This window comes from Mus caroli, unplaced genomic scaffold (assembly GCF_978045245.1).
Source record: "Mus caroli unplaced genomic scaffold, Mus_caroli_1 scaffold_16, whole genome shotgun sequence".
Taxonomy (NCBI): domain Eukaryota; kingdom Metazoa; phylum Chordata; class Mammalia; order Rodentia; family Muridae; genus Mus; species Mus caroli.
Genome location: NW_028227271.1, coordinates 37,648,981 through 37,673,812, shown reverse-complemented (window position 1 = coordinate 37,673,812; position 24,832 = coordinate 37,648,981). Strand labels below are relative to the sequence as shown.

General features: G+C 39.2%; 1 protein-coding gene across 3 annotated transcripts in view; it reads right to left on the bottom strand.

Annotated features, from left to right (window-relative positions):
- Positions 1-24,832, bottom strand: part of Dnaaf11 (dynein axonemal assembly factor 11) — a 114,399-nt gene that overhangs the window by 32,676 nt on the left and 56,891 nt on the right. For all 3 annotated transcript variants that reach the window (XM_021183663.2, XM_085831627.1, XM_085831628.1), the window contains exons 9-10: positions 22,699-22,768; positions 21,938-22,033 (exon numbers count right to left, since the gene is read on the bottom strand). In XM_021183663.2, coding sequence (XP_021039322.1) covers positions 21,938-22,033; positions 22,699-22,768 — 166 coding nt within the window. The remainder of the gene's footprint in view (positions 1-21,937; positions 22,034-22,698; positions 22,769-24,832) is intronic.

Below are 24,832 nucleotides of genomic sequence, written 5' to 3'. Positions count from 1 at the left end.
ATGATGATTATTGTCATTCATTCATTCAATCACCCATTTAATAAACATTTGTGGAGGTGTCTGCTATGATCCAGCCAACTTCCTAGGTCTTGGGAATTGAACATTGAATACAACTCACAAAATCCTTTGCCCTGATGATCGTATATTATAGTGGGAGGGGAACTGCTAGAAAACAAATACTTAACCTATGTAGCACATGAGCACTGTCGTGTTCAGGAAAGTGACCAAAAAAAAGCTGTGGTGGGACAGAAGGTATGGAAAGTAACATTAGAAAATGATGTTTTAAGGAAATATTGAGATTAAGGGGAGACTTTAAAGAGTAAACAAACCCATCAGGGACCTTGGAGGAATGGAGACCAACAAGTACAAAGGACATGCATTAGGTATTCTTCTGGCTGCTGTGATGGAATGGGACAGAAACAACCTAAAAGAGAAGAAGATTATCCTGGCATAAAGCTTCAGAGGGAGTTGGCTGGTTGTGATGGGGAAAGAAAGCATGGCTATATAAGTGGCTCCATCCATGGCAGTATGAGTGCTTGCTGGTAGGCCTTCACACTGGATGGATACTCTATTAGGGTCTAAGAAAAGCCAACCCTGAGGAATAGCCACATGGGGCCAGGATGTTGGTGACTTTTCAGTGTGGTCAGCATCAGGGAACAGTGTCTCCAAGGAGTCTCGGGGGTAGAGCTGAGTCACAGACTAAACACAAGGCTTGTGATTACCTGTAAACACTTTAGGCTTCTGATAGGTGGCTCAGAAAGCCTTTCACATGCAAGGCCATGATTTCTAGCAATGTAGAATCTATTTCTTGTACTTATGGAGTTAGTCTAAAAGGCATCACTAGCATAACCTTCCTTTCAGGTTGCAATGTTAAGTGCAATGAAGGTTCTCTTAAAGGACTCCTGGTGGTCATCAGGGTTATTTGGGGCAGTCTTAGAGCATCTTGGGACAAGGTCAGATCTCATTTCCACATGGATCTTCTGGTCATCTGGGTCAAAGAAGAAGTGAGAGGCTTATCAAAAGGCCACCACAGACAAACAGGACAGGGAATGGTGGCAAGGGATTGCCAGATTCTGCATTTATTTTTGAGATGGTGGCATTTTAGAGATGTATGAGTGATGAAGTCTATGCTGTCTTTAAGCCTTATCTTGCTGGCTGTGACCTTTTCTGGATCCTATGTGGTTCTAACACAGCAGGTAATAGGTATCATTAACTCTCATTGGAATCCTTTTTGATGGTAGTGTTCCCAGTTGTTTTGAGCAATAAAGGCTTGACAGTTCCTATCCAGAGCCATCCACAGCCCTCACCATCACGAAGTGCTCTAGTCTTTCAGTTTCTCTCTTCCCTATCTCTCACACCTGAGAACCTCTGATGTATTGCCCTGAGAATTTCCTCTACAGCCGTTGCTTATCTTCCCCCTGAACTCCAATGAACCTTATTCCAGGTTCACCTTGTTCTCCTCCACCTACAGTTTCCTTTACGTTGGGTGTCTCTTCTTTATATGGAAATACCAGCACATGAAATCAATATCAGACTGTGCTGACAGCTAATTACTGTTTCTTTTTTAATAACCATAGAAGATTTATTAAATTTCTCTTTGGGATCAATACAATGATGGCATAGAGCTCAAAAGAGACAAATCGTCATTTATGCTTTCCTAAAAATATTGGTTTAATTATGCCTAATGAAACATCAAGTAACTACAAAAATATTTTCTTCATAATAGGAGTACTATCACTTTCCTCTCAAGTCGAATGAGGCTGAGGAGCTAATAAGGACAAGATTCCACGTTGCTGTGTGTGTCCAAGGAATAAACACAACATGGAAACTGGCGTCTTTTCTGAGGCAGAAAACTCCTGGGATGGAGTTTCTAATTAGTCAGTATGACTTTATGGGCAGGAGAGGGTGTGTGGGAAGTGGAGGGCTGGGCACAACAGGGCAGGACCACCTTAATTAGCATCTTAATCTTGTCCCTTTTCTGTTACTATAACAATATGGGAGCCTCAATAATGTGTAGAGGAAAGAGGTTTGTTTTGTCTCATAGTCTACAGGCAAGGAAGGATAAGCCTACAGGATGCATCTGCTGAGGGTTTCATGCTGCTTTGTGCTTGGTGGAGGTTGGGAGGGGAGAGGGAGCTTGACTGGGTGAGAGTAAAGAAGACCTCACTCTGTAGTAGCTAATCCATTCCTGGATAAAGGCAGCAACCCACTCATGAGTGTTCCACCCCTATGACCTAAAAAACCTCCCTCCAGGACCTACCCTCTAACATATCCACATTAAGGAACTGAGGTCCTGACAGTGAGTTATGAAACATAAATTCAAAACAGTTCATCTTGATAAAGATCAGAGGGACTCAGCCCTCCTCAAAGGCACATGCTTACTGAGTTGGCATTCTTAAATACTGCAAAGAATGGTAATTTCTTAGGCTTTTACTCTAAGTGCCCTCTAATTTTTCCTGCGTAGCAATGAGTAAACCAACCAATCAAGAGTAGGCCATTCCTTCCCTTACATGACAACTGACAGGTCCTTCCCTTGTGCTTGACTACGTTAAATGGGAAGCTGTCAGGCTAAGCAGCCTTCTCCCCCCTCAGGAAGTCTGGCTAATTTGCACATTCATGATCCCTCTCAGGAAAATTCATTCTAGCTTCAGGGGCCTCTCAACCACCATTGCTGCCCAAAATGCAACTCGTGCTTCAGCAGGCCTTCCAACTGCCACAATCACTCCAGGCTACTAGTACTAATTTGGAAGAGTCAAGATGATGTTGCTCATCTTGCAATTGTTTTCACTTCAAAATGGAGGATTAGTGTAACCTTGGTGACAAAGCAGAAAGCCTCTGATTGGTGTAATGCAAGACTTCTGGCCTGTAAATATTTAAGGCTTGTGATAGGTGACACAGAGCGCTTTTCACATGCAAGAGTTTCAGAAGCCTCTCCAGTACACCCTACCTTTCACGTTTCAATATGGAGTACAATGGAGGTTGTCCTAAATCATCTTTTCCTACTTGCTTACCTTCCTCATGGGTAAAGTCAGGTAAGATTGGACCCTTCCCCACAGCCTTGGGCTGGCTGACCAAGTCTCTGACACTAGATCCAGGCAGCTGGCTCTGCTACATTTACATCTTCCTGCCAGAGAACTGAGAACTGCCTGCCCACTGAGCTGCTCAAGAGCCTGCTTTGCAACTCAATCCAATTGAAACAAGCAACAGAACCTAGCCGATACAAAGGGACGTATCCTCGGTTTTTCCCATACATGTTCAGAGCTGTACATTAAAAATTGAGCCTAGATCAGAGAACTTTGTCTTGGTTCATTATTTCTCTCACCCTGTCCTTCCCATCCATCCCCAGCTTTCCTTTCAGGGACCCAGTAACCCGTGGCAGTTGGCAGCTATAGGTGGCACCAGAACGAGTGGCCTGAAAATGGAAAGACCAACTGAGTGACACTGTCTTGATGGGGCTCCACAGAAAACAGAAGAAGATGGTATCCTGCATGGTAAACAACATACAGCATTAATGTTAGCACTACAAATTTAATCTTTTGAAGGCTGTTGATTGCAAGGGTGAAAAAAGGATAGAGGCTAGACTGAGTCAGCGTTGACCCAGTACTGATATCAGCTGGGGGTTGACAGTAGAAAATGCGGCTGGAAAATTCTAAACAGGCATTTGCCCACAGTCAAGAACTGCATCAGGCGAGAGGAATAGGGCTTAAAGTAAAATGAAATAAAATAAAAAGAGTAAAAAACAAAAAACAACAAAAAGGGGTGATGCTAGATATACAAGTGAAATGAGAGAGAGAGAGAGAGATCAAAAGAGAAGGAAAATGGATTTCAGAGCTCTCCTAGGGACAGAAGTAAAATCAGGAGACATCCTGCTTTCCCTCTGGCCAACGAAAAAGTGAAACTCAATGTTCCAAGATATGCTAGTCATAAACAGCGACATTCCTCTACCCACCCATTTCCTGGGTTCAGGGAGTATTTGTTCAAAAAGGACCACCCTGACCATTCATGGAACCTGCTATGCAAATGTACTATTGTTAGGTGCTCATAGAAACTGTCTTGAGAAATAACCCGCAGAATTACCAGGTATTCCTTGTGACTCTTGTGACTTTGCACTTCCTCATGACTCTTAACTGGTATTTTTTTGTATTTTCCAACAACTCCCTCCCCACCCCCTTGAGTTGTGGTTTCTTCCTTTAAATACCCCCTTACCCAGCTACTCAGCTCCACAGTCCTCTACCCCTGTGTGGTGTATGACTGTGGGCCTGAGAGTGCTCTTGAAATAAAAGTCCTCCTGCAGTTTGCATCAAGGCTAATTCTCATGAGTGATTTGGGGTGTTGCCTCTCCTGAGTCAGAACGTGGGGGAGTCCTCACATTGTGGGTCTTTCACCCCTACAGGGGACATCTTTCGTTCTGGTTACATCATTCTCTACCCTCTCTGTATTGTCTGTGTTTGGTGCACTAATCTGTCCATGTGTCAATTTGTATCTATTTTTGTTTTGTTGTCTGAATGACTATGCTTCATGTTGAAAGAAAAAATGGTTAAAACTTTATCTGCTGACTATCCACCTCTTGATTCAGTCTCAGTTTGCACAGTGGAGGCTGATTTAATTTTCCCAGCACCCCTTAGCCAGGAGTCAAGCACAGCAGGAGAGGTCATGCTGAAAAGCTGCTTTTAAAAGAGTCCAGCAGCTTCTTAAGTTCTAAGGCAAATAAGCTGATAGTTGTGTTTTCCTAGAAAAATCTCTGCAATTGTGATTGTTGAGTTCAGCAAATGACAAAGTGCTTTTCTCTTGAAATTATACCTAGGAAAGTAAAAGTTCTTGATCTGGTCTAAATTTATAAGATTCATGTAGCCACATCATTTGGTTTCTGACTGGTCTTAAAGGTATAAATATGCTCTGTATGTCTTGGTCATAGAGCATTGGCTTATAAGTTAATGGGTATGATTAAAAAGGTATAACATTGGTAATAAGAAAGTTAGCTTAAAACTGGTAACTCAGGGTTAGAATCATTTTAAACAACAACATATTGCATAAACCAGACCAGGAAGCCAAGCCTCTAAAGATACTCCTAAATTGGGGTAATACTTTATGTAATTCTTATCCTAGAAACTAGACTCATAAGGGATAAGATTTAAAACAATGTCTCTTTAATGAAGCATTAAAAGTTGCACTGTCATGCATTCATATATAAGGATTGGCAGCCAAACTTTGTAATGTGAAAGTAATGCTTTTGGTATTGATTTTAAAGAGAATGGATTGTTTAAAATTGGGTTTTGCTTTCTAAAAGTTATGGTTATGCCTTTATATTGCAAAAGAAACTTAAAAATTACAGTTTAAATTGCCAATGTTCCATTGGTTGCAGTTTGCAGTTTGATTGTAAGCTTAGGATTTTTAACTCACCCATATTTTGCAATTAGAATGATGGCAAGATTAGTAAAAGTATGGGCCTGTTGCCATTTTTACACAAGCTTTATTGGATACAGTGGTAGGAGCAATTTTAACCCCCCAAGATTGGAAAGGAGATCTCTGTGAGAATTTATTTGGTATCAAACAGGCTCCTGATGAACTTTTTCAGAATTTTGTGGATATGCTACTAAAAACAGCTAGTACAATTTTTGGAGATTCTCAAGCAGGTGCTCCTTTTTTTACACATTTGTCTTATGAGAATGCTAATGCAGCCCTCTGCAGCCATCTGGCCATACAAAGCAAAGACAGACTTATCTGGATATATTCATGTTTTTGCAGAAATTGGACCCTCATACAATCAGACTTTGGCTATGGTTGCTGCCTTGCAGAGGACTACAGTACGTACAAGCAATACTTTCACAGCATTAAGGTTATAAGGAATGTTTTAAGTATAAATCATTTTAGTAAAGAGTCCAAAAATCAGAGGCATAGACAGAGAGTAGAATTGCTCCCCTGGAATCTGTCTTCTCTGCAGTAGGGGTAGTAACTGGGCCAAACCTCAGGAAAATGACTCATATTAAGAAATTGAGTTAATGGAAAGCTCAGAGCAGCCTCAGTGAGGCTTGTGTGGCTTTTCTATTATTTTACAAACTCTGCCTAGGGAAATTTGGGGGCCTTACCACTCCTTGCCTCCAGGGAATTATTTTTGAGCCAAAAGAGCATTATTTCAGATCTATCCAGGTGTTGTTCAAAATAAAGTTTAAACTTAAGATTTATGAAAGGTCAATGAGGCTGTGGAACTTGTAGAGACATTACAATCTGGCAGCCTACTCCATATAGACTTATTATAGATTTAGAAGGTTGTTTTTTCTTTACATCCTGATAATTGGGTTTGCTTCTAGTGAGCTTGTAATCACTGAAAAGTTTTGCCTCTAGGAATGACTACTAGCCTTATATTATGTTTAAAAAAAATGTTTTTGTCTCTGCTTCAATACCAGAAGCTAGGACTTTGAATCTTTCAGTGCATATTGTTTATTATGTGGAGCATATTTTATTACCTAATCCCTCTGAAGGGGAATTTTACTACCCTTGCTCTTTTACAACAAGCTTTAAAGTTTTGGGGAGTAGTTGTTGCTCCAGAAAAGATTCAGAGGCGATAACTTTTTCAATATTTAGGGCCTCAGTTATATCTTAGAAAAGTTATGGTGCAGAAAATTCAAGAAATAAAAGATGATTTGCTTACTTCAAACTATTTTCAGAAGCTTCTAGATGTTAATTGGCTAAGACCTCACCTTAAGCTCACCACAGAACTTAAGCCTTTGTTGGATGTTATCAAGGGAGATGCAAATTAACAGGTGAGAGAAAAATAGCTTTGCAGAAAGTAGAGGAAGCTTCTCTGTAATAAATTGTTATTAATTGTAATCAATGGTAATCAAATGTTAGCTGTTTATTTTAGTTATTGTTATTCAATGTGCCCACAGCAATTCTTTGGTAAAGGTAGCATTAACGTGGATTCATCTTTCTTTATTTCCAAGTAAAGTTTTAACATCCTATTATGAAGCTCTTGTGGTGTTAATAAAAAATTGTAGGATAGAATCATGAAGGTATATTTGAAAAGAATGTTTTATAAACATGATGAGACGACTATTCCTTGTTTCAAACAGCAATTAAATTGATTATTGCAGAATATTGTTATTTGGCCTATTGCATAGTAAAATTTTTAGGCAAAATTGTAATTATCCAAAAGACAAGTTGTTAAAATTTGCTTCTTTACATGCTTTTGTATTTCCTGTAAATTTATGCATGCATCCCATAAAGAATATATCTACTGTATTTAAAAACAGCCCTACTATGGGAGAGAAGTATACGTGATTGGATCACATGTTTATTCTTTTGAGTTTCCTCCTGCTTCAGCACGGACAATTGAATTGTGTGCTCTAGCCACTGTTTTTGAAATGTTGTAAAATCAAGCTTTTGATTTGAATACTGATAGTATATCATATATCATATATCATATATCATATATCATATATCATGATTCTACCCTGATTCTATCTCCAGTCCTGCATTTAGGGGTTAATCCACGAGGCCTTATGCCCAATCATATTCAGCAAACAGATGTAACTCATTAAGCAAAATTTGAAAAATTGAAATATATACATTTGTTTTGACAAGAAGGAATTGATTTGCTTCTCTACATACAGGAGAAGCCTCTAGAAATGTAATTGATCATTGTTTACAAACCTTTAATGCTATGGCATTACCTAAAGTCATTAAGACAGATAATGGGCCAGCCTATACTGGCAACAATTTTATATCATTTTGTAAGGAATTTGGTACTGAACATAAAACTGGATGGAATTCTCTATAACCCAATGGGACAAGGAATTATTGAGTGTGTGCATCACCCTCTGAAAATTGGCTTTTACGTACAAAATAAAGAATTTTTTTGGAGAATTATATCCCCCAAGGTCACTAGAAGCACATCTTGCTTTTGTCTTATTTGTTTTATTATTATTATTTATTATTATGTTTACAAACTGATGCTAAAGGTCAGTTTGCAGCAGATAGCCACCGGCATCCAGTCACTTCTAGTTCATATGCCATGGTCAAATGGCGGGATCCTCTAACTAATCCATGGAATGGCCCAGATCCCATTTTAATATGGGGGAGAGGTTCTGTTTTATTTATTTATTTATTTATTTTTCACAAAAGAAGATGGAGCACGATGGCTGCCTGAAAGATGGATTCGTCAAGTGGACACATGTTCTGAGTCTTCTGGTAAGTATGATTCCAATTATGATGATGGCTGAACATCTTTATTAGCCAACTGAGTTAATTTCGAGCATAGCCGCCATTATTTCCTGAGAAGTAACATTTTTTTCTGCTGATTCTCAAATCCACCTCCCCCACACTGGGAGGCCAGACCTTGGGTCTGATTGTTGCTAATTTGCAACTGAATTGAGTGCCTGGGACATCCCCACAGACAACCTTAATCCTGTTGCATTTAATTTTGGATTTTGTATTTCAAGCAGATCTGTTACCTCCTTACAGCAAAGCTCAGTCATGGAAGTTATTCATCTCTCTGAAGAGATGCATTGAGTGCATATTGTGGCTTTTGTCTGAATGGGAAAATGGTGTGCTATGAGGGCTACTGATGATCCTATGTATGACTTTTATCAACGTAAGACAGGCATGTGCGGAAAGGCCATGGTTGTTCATAATAAACACTAAAATTCCATGTTTGTGCAAATAAACACAAACAAGCTGCACGTGTTCCTGGAACAGGTCAGAGGAGTACAGACATTCAGACCCAAGCCAGGTGTGGTCGCCAGCCACCATAATTCCCAGACAGGACCATGGAGCATAGGTAAATTTTATGCACCAGTCCAGCTAATTTTCAATAAATAAAAAGGGAGGAACTGTGCCCTTCCCCCACAGTCTTGAGCTGACTGAACAAGTCTCTGACACTAGATCCAGGCAGCTGGCCTTGCTACATTTACATCTTCCTGCCAGAGAACTGAGAACTGCCTGCCCACTGAGCTGCTGAAGAGCCTGCTTTGCAACTCAGTCCAGCAGAAACATTCAACAGAACCCAAACAAAGGGATGTGTCCTTGGGTTTTCCCATATATATTCAGTGCTGTACATTAAAACTTGAGCTTTGATCAGAGAACTTTGTTTTGGCTCATTATTTCTCTCACCCTGTCCTTCCATCCATCCCCAGCTTTCCTTTCAGGAACCCAGTAACCAGAGGCAATTGGCAGCTACATAAGATGGTTGTTCAAAACTCACAACTTCTAGAAACTTTAGTCTTAGACCACTTTAGCAGCAGCACAAAGGGTCCCTGACAACTGACAAAAATTAGAAGGCATGGATACCAATACCCAAACTTTGGGTGCTTTAACACAAACTGTTGTGTGCTTGCCTATTATCACTCAAAACTCAAAGCAATAGCTTTTGACTTAAGTACTTACAGCTATATGTCTCTGACTGAAATCTTATAGCAATGAGCTTTGCATTCTCAGGGTCTTAAAACCATAAGACATTGGTTTTGAAAATCTAGAGCTTGCTTTAGTCTGAGCACCTAGATAGACACAAGGCTTCTAAAGCCCATGACCATGAGCCTCAATTTCTCAGAGCCTGGTGCTGCATATTTCTAGATTTGTGAGTCTAAACTGTCAGGTTTTGGAGATAAAAACCTCAGGGTAACAACACTAAGGGAGCTGTGACTTTCCTATGTAGGATCTCTATGTGAAAGAGCAAAACCATCCCCAGTAAAATGCTGATGACAATTTGATATAGACAGATGATAAATGGACAGAATGCTCTTCCAAATGGTGAGAGGGCTGGCCAGAAAAGGCTTACAGACAGAGCAAAGATCAAGGTCATTATATGGAACTGAGGCAAATTTGAGGGACTAGCATTGAGAAACTGTGAAACCCTAGAAGGAGAAAACAGGAGGGAAGCAGAGGACGAGGCATAAGCAGAACCATAGAATATTTTCCAGGAGCTCATAAACTGGGGAAGGATGCTGCTGAACATCAGAGCCACATGTTTCAGGTGCCACTTCTGGTTGCTCAGGAAACTGAACCTTATAGTGATATAGGGACATGCACAACTAGCAAGTAAGTATAAATATTGAGTTGTTTTGTGAGCATTACCTTGGAAAAGTATCTCAAAATGTTTGAGGTGGCTTTGAGCCACAGACAAGAACAATGTCCTGAGATTAACTCTTTGTCCATGCAATTGGCATCTAAGTACACATGGGTTGTTGCACCTATCAACAATGGTGCCATTAATGTTAAATCATAATGTTAGTAAATAACCAGCCTGGAGTTTAAGCATACTCCAGTCTTACCCAGAGAAAACCCTAAGAATCAGGGTCTTGGGGTAATAAACAGCAGGTACGTTGTTCTTCATTTTTATAGTTTCTGGTTTCTTATGAGACATTTTAAGGTTGACTTTTTCATCCTACTTTAATTAGCATCAGTGTCTAAAGGAGGCATTGTCAATGTCCTAACCATACCCTTTGAACATTCACTGTCCTCTAGCAGGTTCTTACTACTATTATCTGCAATTCTAGGGCTGGGGTCTCTTTCCTAAAATAGCTCAGGACTGCATGAACTATGATATCAGCATGTCTGAAATCTTGGGTGCTTATCACACAACTCCCACCTTATACAAGGTAGTAGTCATCAAGAGCTGGTAGATGTAAACAGTCAGTTTACAGACATACTAGTCCCATTGCTTCTCATGTACAACTGTCCTGATACATGTTTCTGGTACAACATCCTATAGTTTTCTACAAGGGTTACTGGACTAATGTGGAACTGTCTACAGGTTCCTTCCCTTCTCTAATTCCTGACCAGCATCCATCTTTACTCTTCAAATAAACTGCTATATCCATGTATCTAATAGTCAGCTCCTAAGAGAGCCAAATTTTAAAATGTGTTTAAAAGTCTATGGCCTACAATTTAATAACTACAGTGACTAAGAAATTCTGAATGTCATCTCAAAGAAGAAAATCAAACAACAGGCATGACCAAATTCAAAACTCTCATTGGACTTCTATAGTGTATCTGTGAGTGTCTGGGTTACCTCTGTGTGATGGATGCTCATTTGAAGTAGATTAATATTCTTCAACTTCCCAGGAATCTAGGTCCTGATAAACCCATTGAAAAATAACAGTGTACCCAGTTGAAAATGCACTTAGTTCATGACCTACTGAACATCATAGTTTTGGAGTATAGAGAGTCTCAGTTGTTTGCCATTATGACTATGTAACTAGTTGTGACCTATTATCATTGCATTATAAGAGTATATATATATATATATATATATATATATATATATATAATATAAAATTAAAGAATGATTTCAACTGAATATCCATTTCTCATTACTTTGAAGTAGAAAAATATAAGTTGAGTCATCATAAAAGACAATTTGTATATTAGGGAGAGGGGGATCTGTCCATATATAATTCTTCTAGAGTAAATCTACATTTGCAGGTAGATTTATATCAGATTCCCTTTCTGCATATTCAAGTCCCATCTGAGAACTATTTTAAGATACTATAATGACAGTCCACAAGTCCTCCTGAGAAACAGCTTATTTCTTGTTTTGATTTGAAATTACAATCCTTCAGAATAACAACTCAAGCTGGGAGGTCATTTATGAAAGTCTCCTCACTGACTAGATAAGATTTTCAGAAGTTTTTTTCTGTGATTAATACAAAGTTTTTCTTCAGCCTTCCCTCTGGATCAGTGGACAGAAATTGTTTATTATATCCTTAGGTACTGATTCTATTAAGATTTCAACTCTCCTCACAATGATTGTTGCTCCTTCCTATTCACTGGAAACTATCAGATGATGGAGTTCTGGTGACTTTTAAAGTCAGGAGATCATACATATACTGAATATAGAGAACAGAACTTGTCCCAAAGCTAAATTGAACATTTCCACTCTCTGGCCTTGGTATGAGAAAGAAGCATATAATTTATACTGTCCAAATACACCCAGGAACCAGAATCATCTAGTGACAGAGGGAGATATCCCATGAGAGTGACATAATGAAAATAAAGGAGAGGGATGTTTGATGAAAAAGCAAAAACAAACAATCAAAACTCTGCACAAATGTCAGATGAGCAGAGGGTGAGAGATGGTCACAGGACAAATGTCAGATGAGCATAGGGTGAGAGATGGCCACAGGAGGTAAAAATGGAGATTAACTGGAAACCTCAGAGGTTTCAGGGGAGGGGAGCTGGGGAAATGATGTCTTATCAGAGTTGGTCTGAGAGAATGCGAGAAAATACATGAAGAAATCAAGTGACAGCAATGATGGCGTGGGTGTGGGCAAAGAAGAACCTTTGTTCACTGCTGCAATGATTATGGAATTCAGTATGGTGGTTTTCCAAAGGCTAAAAATAAAACCATCATGTGGCCATTCTATATCGCTTCTGGGCATATACCCAAAGGACTCTATACCCTACTACAAAAATACTTGCTTATCCACATTCATTGCTGTTCTATGAATAACAGCTAAGAAATGTAATCAGCCTAGATGTCCATCAGTGGAAGAATGAATAATGATAATGTGCTGTGTATACACAATGGAATTCTATTCAGCTATAAGTAAAGGTGAAATTTGAAGGCCAAGTGCGGGAACTATTTTTTAAAAATCCACCGAGTAAAGACCCAGAAAGACAAATGCCACATGTTCTTTGTCTAATGTGATTGTCACTTCGACTCTTTAGATCTGTATGCTGAACCTGGAGCTCCCCAAGAAGCCAGGAAAACAGAAAGGGGCTATTGGGTGGTGAATACCTTAAGACAGTGGGGTTAGGTAGATGGAACAAGGGGACTGGAGGTAGATGGGATTCAGCAGGTATGTAGGTTTGAGGCAATATGGGGAGAAGAAGGTGGTTTATTAAAATAAAGGTTATATACAGATGGTTCTGTGCTGCCTATTCCAGGAAACAGCAACCATGCCTTTGTTTCAAAGGTTGTTATTGGCCATCTTGTTAGGACTATCTTGCTAGGGCCACACTGCAACCATGTCTTTGTTTCAGGAGGTTGTTATAATCAACTTGTTATGCTTACGTTCTGCTTCTGTAACTCCACGTTTTGCCTCCCAAACCCCAACTCCTGAGCTATGAAAACCCCATTTCTAATGCTGATCTTTTGTACCTGGCCTTAAGGCTAGACAGCCTGTGAACATGAGTATAAAATTTCTTTAAAAAAATGAAGATTATATGTAAAAAATACAGGGAAACATTTTATTTGTAGGCTGATTAAAATATAAATTAAAACAAAAAATAGACTAGAAAAGTTATATTGTATGATTGGATTGCACTAACCCTAGAAGCCATGGGTTATTAAACAGGCCCCTCCACATAATCAGATATGTTGTTTGTTTGGGTTGCTTTTTATTGGTCATAGGTTCTCTAGAGATCTTTAAAAATATAACCTCTTGTCATTCTTCTTGGTTATTCATTAGAATGAGGTAAGGCTGTACTGCTGAAAACACCATACATCTTGGTCAAAAAACACAAAAGCCAAGCCCTGAGCTAAAAGCTTCCTCCTTTCTCATTAGCTTTCATAATGCTGATACTGGGAGAGAAAAGGCATCAGGGGTCTTAACAAGTGGTTCTATGAACTATAGTTCTAACCCAGGCAAGATGTGCCTACTACTACAATAGTGATTCAACCAACAAGGCAGAAAACAACAGCTCTCTTACTGGAATCAAAGAACACTTTGCTGATGGGAATTCATGTCAGGTATGTAATCCTGATAAAAAAAAAAACTATGCTTGTGAAGACCATAGACCCTAGAGCGGAACCAAATACCATCATTTAGCTAAATGGATATTGAATCAAACTATAATGGCTATTCTTGGCCTAATCAGAAAATTCTCTCTTTACAGTGAATGGTCTTAATAATGAGCTCTTGGCTGCTCAGTGTGCTGAAAATAAGGTGCAACTGAATGCTCGGCCCTGAACATTTATGTCGTCCAGTTTAGCCTCAGTACTATCACAGAAGATGGGGCAAAAGAACACAAGAGACAGAAGGAAGGGAGAAGGGCAGTAGGGTGCTATTTTCTAGGCATGACACAGACATTCAATCATGAACTTACAATAGCTGAACTATCATGCAATGGTAAATCACAATACTGTACCAACCAATAGCTAATAATGGATAGGGGGAGGGCTTTTGAAGCAACACCTCTCCCCGCTGTACTATTTGGCTACTAATGGATTCTGGGGCTATTAACTTCAGATTTATTTATACTGATAAGTCCATCAGGCTCCACAGGATAGTTCCATACCTGTGGTCACAAGACAAGAAGGTCCAAGTTAATTACATCTATTGGGTCACAAAACAAAACAAAAGGGAAATAAAAGTTGTAAATGGAGGATTGTTGACAAGGTTGGGTAGTTAAGAGAGGGTATACTATGAGAGTAATCAGAATGCATTGTATATATGCATGGAGTTATAAAATAATCTTCTAATTTCTATTGCTGTGATAAAATGCTAGGACAAAAAGCAACATAAATGAGGTTTATTTGGCTTGCAATTTCAATTTATTTTCTATAATTTCAAGGAAGTCAAGCAGGAATACAAAAAACTAGTAACCTCACATTCCAGTCAAGAGCACAGACAGAATCTATCTTTGCTTGTTTGATTACTCTCGACTAGTTTGCTCCTTTCTTACATTGTTTAGTACCCCTGCCTAGGGAAAGATGCTGTTTATAGTATGCTAGATTATCCTTTATCAATTAATCAAGAGAGCTCTGGACAGACATGCTCATAGGCCAACCTGATTTACATAATTCCTCAATAAGGCTCTCTTTCCAGATGATTTTCAATTGTGTCAAGTTGACATTTAGAATTAACCAGCACAGAAAACACATTTAATTAATGAAAATACAGTATATAAAGAAAAGATGTTCATTTTAAGAGTCTTATAATAAAGCAGATCTGGGCAATAAATGAAGGGGAAGGTGTTTTTCATTGTCTTTCTTTTTGTTTTTAGAAAGGAGGTGTTTCCAGGATGTTTTTTTAGTATAAGATCCAGATAAACAAACTTCAATGAAACAGTACAGAGAAATAGAATTGCCAAAGAGAGAGAAGTTTCTCTTTGACACTTGAGTTGAAATAGGATCTAGTGCCCCTTGGAGGAAAGGAGTTGAAAAGACTACAGGGTTGTACAACCAGAAAGAAGGAGTAGAAGGACTGAAGTGGATAGAGATAACCTTTCCATGTTTCCATTTTTCAGGGATGGAAGCTTCTGGAATGAGTTCAGACTGAGAAATATAAAAGCAGCACTTTGGATGCAATAGACAAGCCTGGGGAGGTGACAAGGGGCACTCCAGGCCCACATAACAACCAGAGTGAGTCTATTCGGGCTACAAAACTTGCATAGTTGAGTGGAGAAACATTTGCCTTACTAATATGGAAGAAGGTTGTCTGGCTTTTACACAATTATGGTCTGTTCTATTGGCTTTAATATGTGAACTTCATCTCCTGTGTCTGGTGTAAGCAGAGTCAAACAACATGTTCTCTAACCAAAAGGAAAGGCAATCTGCTGTTCAGTTCCAACAGCAACTTCCTTAATCTCAGTTAATTATTCTGAAGGAAATCCCAAAGGAAATCATGAAGCATGGAGTGTTCCTGTAACTTGTCAGTTGAGAATCGAGATGGGAGTTTAGCTAATGAATCAGTTCAACCTGATTCACATGAGCAAGCCCTCTCAGTGCACGCAAAAATTCAGTTAAATCTTGGGAAGCTAGACCATGGTGAGATCACATACCCAATGTCCCTAGGAAAATTAGTAAAGAGACTATCATATTCATATTACTGGGTTTAGTGATACATCCAAAGACCAGGCTGAAGGACAAGCATGGGCTTTAGGTAATGTGCAGAATTGCCTCATTCAAAATAGCAATTAAAATTATATATCTGCAAACAAACTTACAAATGTACAATGACTGTATAGAGAAAATAAGTACAAGATAAAACTGTCTGAGGGACATCGTGTTACAACAGGGGAGTATGTTATTGTATTTCAGGTTTTAAGAATGTAAACAAACCTATTTACCCCACCCCCATAAAATCTACAAACTCAGCTAAATCTAAAATATTGCCATGGCTTAGATGTGGTTGTCCCAATCAAAGCTTATTGTCCAGTGCAATGACATGGGAAGTGGTAAAGCCTTTAAGAGATGAGGCTTTTTGGAAGGTGACTGGAGAAGGCCCTGTGAAGGGATCATGCAAGTCTTATGAAGTAGATTTGTCCCCAAGGGCAGTCTGTTATAAATGGGCAAGCTATAAACCTTTTCCCATTATTACTGATTCTCTTTTCCCTAGTAGTCTGTTCATCTCTCTCTGTGTCCAATCCCATGGACCCTCCACTCCACTCCATGTATGACATTGGGATCTACCCAGGGGATCCTTGTCAGATTTTTGCATTATACTGTTTGTTCTTCTAGAATTAGAGTTATGAGTCAATCTCACCCATCACTAGGCATTCTGTTATAGCCCCAGGGAAGGAGTTAAGATAATTTGGGGGTTTGAATAGGGTATGGTTCCTATAGATTCAAGTATTTGAATGTTTGGCCACAGAGAGTGGCACTGTTAGAAGATGTGTTCTTCTTGGACTAGGTGTGGCCTTGTTAGAGGAAGTGTGTCACTGTGAGGGTGCACTTTGAGGTCTTCTATGCTCAAGCTATATCTAGTATAGCACAGAGTCTCCTTCTGCTGTCTTCAGATCAAGATGTAGAACTTTTTGCTCCATCAGCGTCCTGTCTGCCTGCAAGCTGCCATGCTTCCACCCTGATGAGTAATGGACTAAACCTCTGAAAATGTAAGCCATCTCCAACTAAATGTTTGCTATACTCATTGTGTCTTTTCATAGCAGTAAAGCCCTAGCTAAAACAGATGATTACAAAACAATATGAACTAATATTTCAAGACAATATTAATAGTAACAAACAATATTAATTAAAATCATGTATGTCTCAATACAAATAGGCATTATATCCTAAACACTGTTCAATCGCTTTGTTTTTTAATCAATGTACACCATACGTCATGCTTACAACCTTTTTAAGACTGAACTATTATGATCATTTTATAAATGATACATTAGCAGCATAGATGAGTTGATTTTCTAGAGGTAATACAGATGCTAAGTAAAAGTAAGAAGATTTGATTCAAGTTCTCTAGCTCCAGAGCCTGTGCCTTTAACTATTGCATTCCATTGTATCTACATAGATGGCAACAGTAATTACAGTGGGCTTGCTTTAGAGGCAGAATCTGATAGGCTTATTCTAGACATAATACGAATGGAAAAATGTGAAACAGCTGGAGATTATTGATAATTAGGGGAGATGAATATTTTAAATATTCAAATTCAATTACTTCATTCATGTACATATATATATACATATACATATACATATACATATACATATACATATACATATACATATACATATACATATACATATACATATACATATACATATACATATACATATACATATACATATATATATACCTGTCCAGGCTTTATTGGACAGATGACAACATCAGTCTTGACTGGATATATCCAATGTAATAAAGACATGGTCCCTGATGACTGAGATTCTGTTTCCATCACTCACAAAGCAAAGGCTGATGAACAAAGTTCTGGAAGCCAGGAAAAAATCTCACCAAGCAGTGGACAAGCCAGAGAAGCCTGGGAAATGAGTTTCCCACTCTATTGTCCACTGCCTGATGCTGCTTTTGTGAACAGTCAGAGGGTCTCATCACCTACAACCCCATGAACCACTTTTAACCAAATAGCAGCCTTTGATTACACAGGAGGTATGATACAACACAGCATGCTGGAGATATGGTGATCATAATGTAAGATATAAAGATGAAGAACAGAATCAGAAGTCTGGTAGCATGCACAGGGTTGTAACCTGAACATCTGCAACCCAGAGTAGCTTACATAACTAGCACAGACTGTGTAGCTGGTGTGGGACATTTCCAGATGGCTCTGACAGCCAAAGCAGGATCGCAAAGCTGAGCTGAGGGCTGGGGGCTGGGGGCTGGGGGCTGGGGGCCGGGGGCTGGGGGCTGGGGGCTGGGGGCTGGGGGCTGGGGGCTGGGGGCTAGGGGCTGGGGACTGGGAACACCCACTGATGTTAGCAACAGAAAATTTAACCTTGACTTATGTGATGGGACCAGACCTGAACTGGTCAATTTACCTACTGGTCAACACTCTGTACAGATCTGAGATTCTGAGAAAAGAGAAAAATATCATTTTGACATCATGAAAGTAATGTGTCTAATTTGTAGCTGCCCGCACATGGTGGCATGGTTCCATATTGCAGCATCTCAGGAGACTGAGGCAGAAGGATTGCAAGTTCAAAGCTTTTCTAAGACACATAGTGAGTTCAAAGACAGACAAGGACACGTAGTGAGACTCTGCCTCGGTGTAAAAAAGTAGAAAAAGGAGTCAGGGTATGTGGTTCAATGGGGGAGCCACTGCCTATCATGTATGTACCAAGACCTACATTCAAGTCCTACAAACTGAGAAAAAAAAAAAAAAAAAGGAATATCATGGTGTTGTCTACTCAATGAAAATGTTGTGTTCTGGAAAAAAAAAAACGGATGCAAATTTCATCACCAAATTCCCACAAATCCACATGTTATGTTGTCCATCCAGGCCCAATCAAGCAGGGTCAGTCTTTCACAGTGTTCTTTACAATGCACCACAGACAGACCTACTGAATATCAACTCACGATAGACTCACAATTTCACTCAGACTATCTAAGTAATATAAGATGTTGAAGACTTTGTTAGGTATTCCTGGGAATCCTAGTTTGCTTAACATGCTGACAATACTCTTCCACAAATAAATTGAAATGCTGCCTCTGACTGGATTGATTTTTTTTTTTAGTTTTTAGGTAAGACGATGTATTTTTACTAACTATGCAACCTCTTTGAGTCAGAATTGTCTGTTATTTAAGACCCAGAGAATCCTAATTGTATGCATTCCTTTTATCAATGAAATATACTGTACATATCGAAGGCGTAAACGACCTTCAGCACACAGTAGACAGCGAGAAGGGCAGCGCAGTAAAACAAGCGTATCCATCATCTCAGAGTTACCCTTCAAGGCAAGAGCAACTACGGCCTGCTCATACAGTGTAGATCTCATATGCAAAGTTCCTAACACTAGTTCCTGTGTTGTAAATTGACTCTCTAGACTTTATTGCCCTACACTTATTCTACTCTGTTCTCAGACCTCCCTATTCCTCCTCATTCCCTCTGTATATTTGATTTTCAGAAACATAGAATTAAGTTTGTATATATTCTTTCTGTGCCTGGCTTGTCTCACTTAGCATAATGTCCTCCAGGCTTGTCTACCCCTTGCCAAATGTGCATACATATACCTGTGTATGAATATACAATAGATATGATATAGATCTATAGAATTTATTCAGTTTGCTCTTGGATATATACTGAGGTTCTTACAATATGTTTTAATACTCCAAGGGTTTTCCTTAGTAATTATAATGCATGCCAGACTCACGCAACTACTGAGTAAGCCAGCAAATTCAGACACAGGATATATCTCTCTGGACTCAAGATCACTACTTTAAACGTTTCAGTGAGAGGGAACATTATGAAGGTGTTAGCTTTAAGTAGCACTGACTTTAATCATGATATAAATGAAGTTAGTTCTATTTATCAGCATTGGATGATTTTTAGAAAAAATAATTGTTGTCAAGTTTATATGCTTAAGAATAATAAAGCACTAATTTTAGGCATGAGTTCTTTATTCTCAGAAGTCTGATGTCAGGCCTTCTCTCACCAGTGACAGAAGGTGGCTGGTCTATATGTGTTTGCCCTTCCCATGATTTTTAAAAGACAATCCTTCAAAGAAAACACTAAGTTTACTACTGAAGACAAACCAGAACCAGCTCTACATGGTCTGCCTGCATCATCTCACCTCTACTCTTCTCTAAAGAAGCCATTTGCTGTGATTTTTATCATGAAACATTTAGGCATCTTTGAAAACAAGAAAAAATCCTACTCCTCAGGAGGCAAGGGTAAAAAGATCCAGAATTTAAGTCTCATTGGGTCATACAAGTAAGACTTACTCCCCAAACAACAATGATAACAAAAACTACCATCACAAAAGGCAATGTAAACAAGAGGAAGTGTTTATTTAAGACCCTCATAAGTAGTGACAACAGAGACTTTTTGGTTCCATTGCCTGCCAACCTGAACAAGGGACCGAGTCATGTCTCTAGCTTTCCCTTTAAGAATAGCAGTTATGATTTCACCTTCGCCTTGTCAGTTACACTGGAAGTTTCCAAATAAACGGGTGGAGGTTGAGGGGAGTTGATGCTCATGGTGTCACACAAATGTCTGTAATGAGTGTGGAGGTAATTATGTGTTCTTTCAGATTTCCCTGTAGATACGTTCTAGTTAATATAGGCACACTCCTTTAATTTGCTACGGCCACCAAGGACCACATGATCCTCACAGTACTGTTTGCTATTTTCTGACAACACATTTTTCTTTTTATTTTTTTCCTCAGAATAAAAATACATAATTGGTTACCTTTGGTCAATCTGTCGGGAAATTGGCTATGAAAAATGAAGTTCTATTTAATCATTATGAAAGCCTTATTGGTTAATCAAATTTATATACTTCCTTGCAGACACCCACTCCTCATTATCCTTTCTTTCCCTGGCAAAGGAAGCCTGTTGCTGGTTTATCTATTACTCTTCTGGAAGCCTAAGGGTCACTGAAGAAGGTAACTCTACCCTAGCTCAAAGGATGAGGTGTAATGAGAGAGGTCAATAAAATGGCATCCTACCTTTGGCCACATTGGTTTCATCTTTCAGATTGAGGCTAATCGAAACTAAATGGGCTCTCTTCATTTAATTGGACCACTTATTCTGAAGGGATTTTGTTCCAAGGTGATAACAGATTCTCTCCCCGTGTCTTTGATTTCTGCTCATTTCTATTTCATGTGAGGTGGGGGTGGGTAGGCAAGAAGTGTGCTGGTTAGTTCCTGTACTCATCTGATAAGAGAAGTTTGTCTGAAAGTAATCTGACACAGACTTGCTTTCTGGTTCCATACGGTTTTTACCTTTCTTGACTTCTTGATATTTAGTTGTTCTGTTTCCACGAATCACATTCAATTGACCATTCATAAATGGTTATACATCTCTGCTCTACCATACTATTCAGTAACTCCACTATTTCTACCATGTTTCCATGAATTCTTCTCAGACTGTAGTAAAGTTATATGCTTATAATTATCTCTCCCCATTAAAATCAGTAAAGATCTAAAGTTTCATATTCATCTTTAAGCCAGCAGTTGATACTAGTCAGGTATTAAACATACTGAACTGAATCAATGTGATTCAATTCCATATGAAAATACAAAGAGTGTATCAACTGCTTTCCCCTAAATGAATAAAGTTTAAGGAAAATTAATATGTATATTGTATTATAAAAATTATATTACTAAGATCATGGAGTACTATCTATATTGTGAGTTCTGTTCACATTTATGATTTTAAAAATTATAAGAACTAGAAGCCTGGAGGTATTGGTAACTTTCCAAAAGTTACAAAATGATTAAGCTGAATGCTTAGAAATGCAGTATCTTTAGAGCATCAAGGCCAGCTAGACTTCCAGGCAGCAGACAGGATGATCAGGACCAGTCTCACTTAGAAGAACCATGCGATCTATCTCTCCAAGTGCTACCCCGACTCTGGTCTGCAGAGCTGGTCAACTTTGGAAGTCACCTAGAGCTCCAGTCACACCCCAGTGTTTCTTCTCAGCAGTTTCTTCTCAGGGGCCTTTTTCCTTGTACATGAGCAGATGTGAGAGTATTTCTGCTTCTCTCAAGTAATGTCACCCTGATCAGAAATCATTGTTAGCCACAAGTCACACTCTTTCAGAAACCAACACACTCAAACATAAAGTTTGTCCAACTGCCATTTTCTACCTTGGGCATGCAGATCAGCAAATGTCCTGTTGTCTGGGACCTTTTAGCAGAGCTGCGGTCAGGCTGGACCTCTGTAGAAAGGGCAAGTTGAAATGGCTGGAAATGAGAAGAAAGGGACGAAAAACAGGGGCATATTATAAAAGCCCACCTCAAGGGCTATTTTCATTACAAATTCATCACACACATGTTAAATTAAGAAAACTGTTTAAATACATTAAAATATATTCTAAAATCTATTCTTCATATACATGAACCATGTTAGCTGATTTTATGTGCAATCTAAAGAGTATTCACAAGCCACAATCAGTGAAGTGTTCATGAGTACACCTAGGGTGGAAAGATCACTTATAGACAAAGCATCAATATACTTCCATTTTAATGTCTCTCTGGGCTAACTCGAATGCATACTCAGAATCAGGGAAAAAAAATCCTCGTTCAAAGTGATAAAATTATAGTTTCCATGAATGAACTGGGTGATCATTTAGAATAGTCATTCAATTGAACTTTGCAGCCATGCTATGAACTTCTTAGAAAAATTACAGCACAGCAGGTGCAGGTTTAAGGCACTCATGTTCCTGAGATTGTGGAGGTCACAGCCATGTCTACTGCATACCATCCTTGTGGTGTGGAAGGACATGCCCATCAAACAGTGCACTATCTGGGTTTCTAGTTTTTCCAATTAGAATTTTTTAAAACTGGGACCACATGGCTAACATCAAGACTTATCTTTAAAAATGGCAATATTCGACAGTTATGCCTACCTTTCCTTTGACCATTACTCGAACGTAAGTTGGCTGCACATCAACCTCAATCAAAGAGGTATCCATGTACCTTCAAAATCAAGCATACCACATCTTGTAATTGTCAAAAAAAAAATCCATTCAGCTCAAAAAAGTAAAAACATGAAGACATGCTTACAAGACCACCTAAGATGAAGAAACTTTTAAACGTCTGCACTAAACTGTCCCTAAAATACTAGCCTCAAATTAGTCCTAGTCCAGAGGAAATTCAATATTTCAGCAATTTCATTTTTAGACGTATGAGTACACTTGGCATTGATTGCCCCTAGCCCAAAAATATATTAGGTCTGAAATGCCAGAGGTTTGCAAAAGGAAAAATGGCTTGTCATGTTCTTCCATGAATATTTTATTTTAAGCCCCCAGGATTTCAGCGGCAGGGAATGCTGAATCCACCACACTCTGGGCCAACAGCCACTGGCTCTGCTCTTTGGATGCTTCTGATGCCCTGCAGCTGTTGCACAGCTGCATTGGACCAGTGCTGCTGGAAGGGCAGTTCCTTTCCCCAGAAGGGACAAGCTACTGAACAGGGATGGCAGCCAACCAAGGTCCTTCAGATTTCACACCACACATCAAAATAAGTGTTGCCGAGTAGCTATATTTTAAAAAATGATTTTGAGCAATGATTCAAAAACCACAAATTTTAAGACAGGGAGGGTCATCCAAGGGGGTGCTGGTGGACTTTAGGGGGGCTGGTAGGCTTTAGGGTTAGATAGGATTCTGAGAAATTCACTCCACAGATTCCTGCTTCAAGTCATTAGACCACATATATGAACTCCTCTCAGCCTGTGTTTTCCTCTGTACAATGAAGAACACCCTGACCTCCAAAATGCTCTGAAGGCACATGAGTTGTGTCCCTTAGACTGTTCATGTTAATTTAGTATTACATCATCCACATTTAAGTCATAATATTAACAAGAAGACAGTCCTCCACCACTCTAAGGCTTCTCATGTATTTATCTGCTTCTGCTTTCAAGGTCTTCCTCTGTCTGCTTTTTTTTTTTTCCTACCAGTACTTTATAGGGTAAACTACTTCTCATCTCCTTGTTTCCATTGCTTAGGTCAACAAGTTTCACTGGCCACCCCACTGTCAATCACCAGCCCCACATACTGGCATTCTGGATCCCCGTGCTCTCTTTCTAGCTTACTGTCCTGCACATAGCCTTTCTCCCTCTGTAGTAACTCACGAGGAGTCTGATTGTTTAGTGCCTGTGTCCCCTGTCTCTTGTATAGATAAAAGAGAGCCATGAACATCTGAAATATGTGGGTGACAAGTTCTTCATGCCTTTTGCAGAGGAGACATTCTGTAAGTACTTTTGAATAAAGACAGAGTAATCCATGACACATGGGTTGAATTTCACCTATAGTCACATGTGTCAACAGATAGTAAGGGATTTTAGTGCAATTCAAACGTCAGAAATAATCTCAGTAATATGAGATAGACTGAAAAGGGTGGAACCATGAATACTCCCCCCCACCCTACCCCCACCAAAAAATCCAAAAACCAAAACCAAAAAAAAAAACAAAAATAAAACAGAAATGGAGGCTGGAGGGCTGTAAGAATAGATGAGATGAAACCAGTGAGGGAAAGATGGAGTTTCCTTCAAAGGCAGGGCGGGGCAGGCATCGAGTAGGCAGAGAATGGAGTAGAGTAGGTGGTAGGCAAGAACATAGTGGGGAAAAAGAAGAGCATTTAAGAGTAACTACCACTCATCACAGCCAAAGTGGAAGGAGCACAAACACCTATAACTTACAAAATAAACAATGTGTAGAATACCCATACCATGGAATATTATGTAACCATAAAAAGGAAGGGAATTCTAACACATAGGAAAGTGGATAAGCCATGAAGTCATTATGGTAAGTGAAAACTGTCAGACAGAGGCCATGCTTTGTGTGACGCCATCTATATAAAATTTCTACTGTGTGCTTATTTAAGGATACAGATCTTACATGAGTGATGACCAGGAGGAGGAAGAAATGATGAAGGCTTGGTGGATATAGGGTTGAGGTGACGCTGTCATATGGCTAGACCGCATTGTGAATTTACCAAGTGCTACTGAATTGTATACTCCAAAATGTCTTGGCACGGTGCATT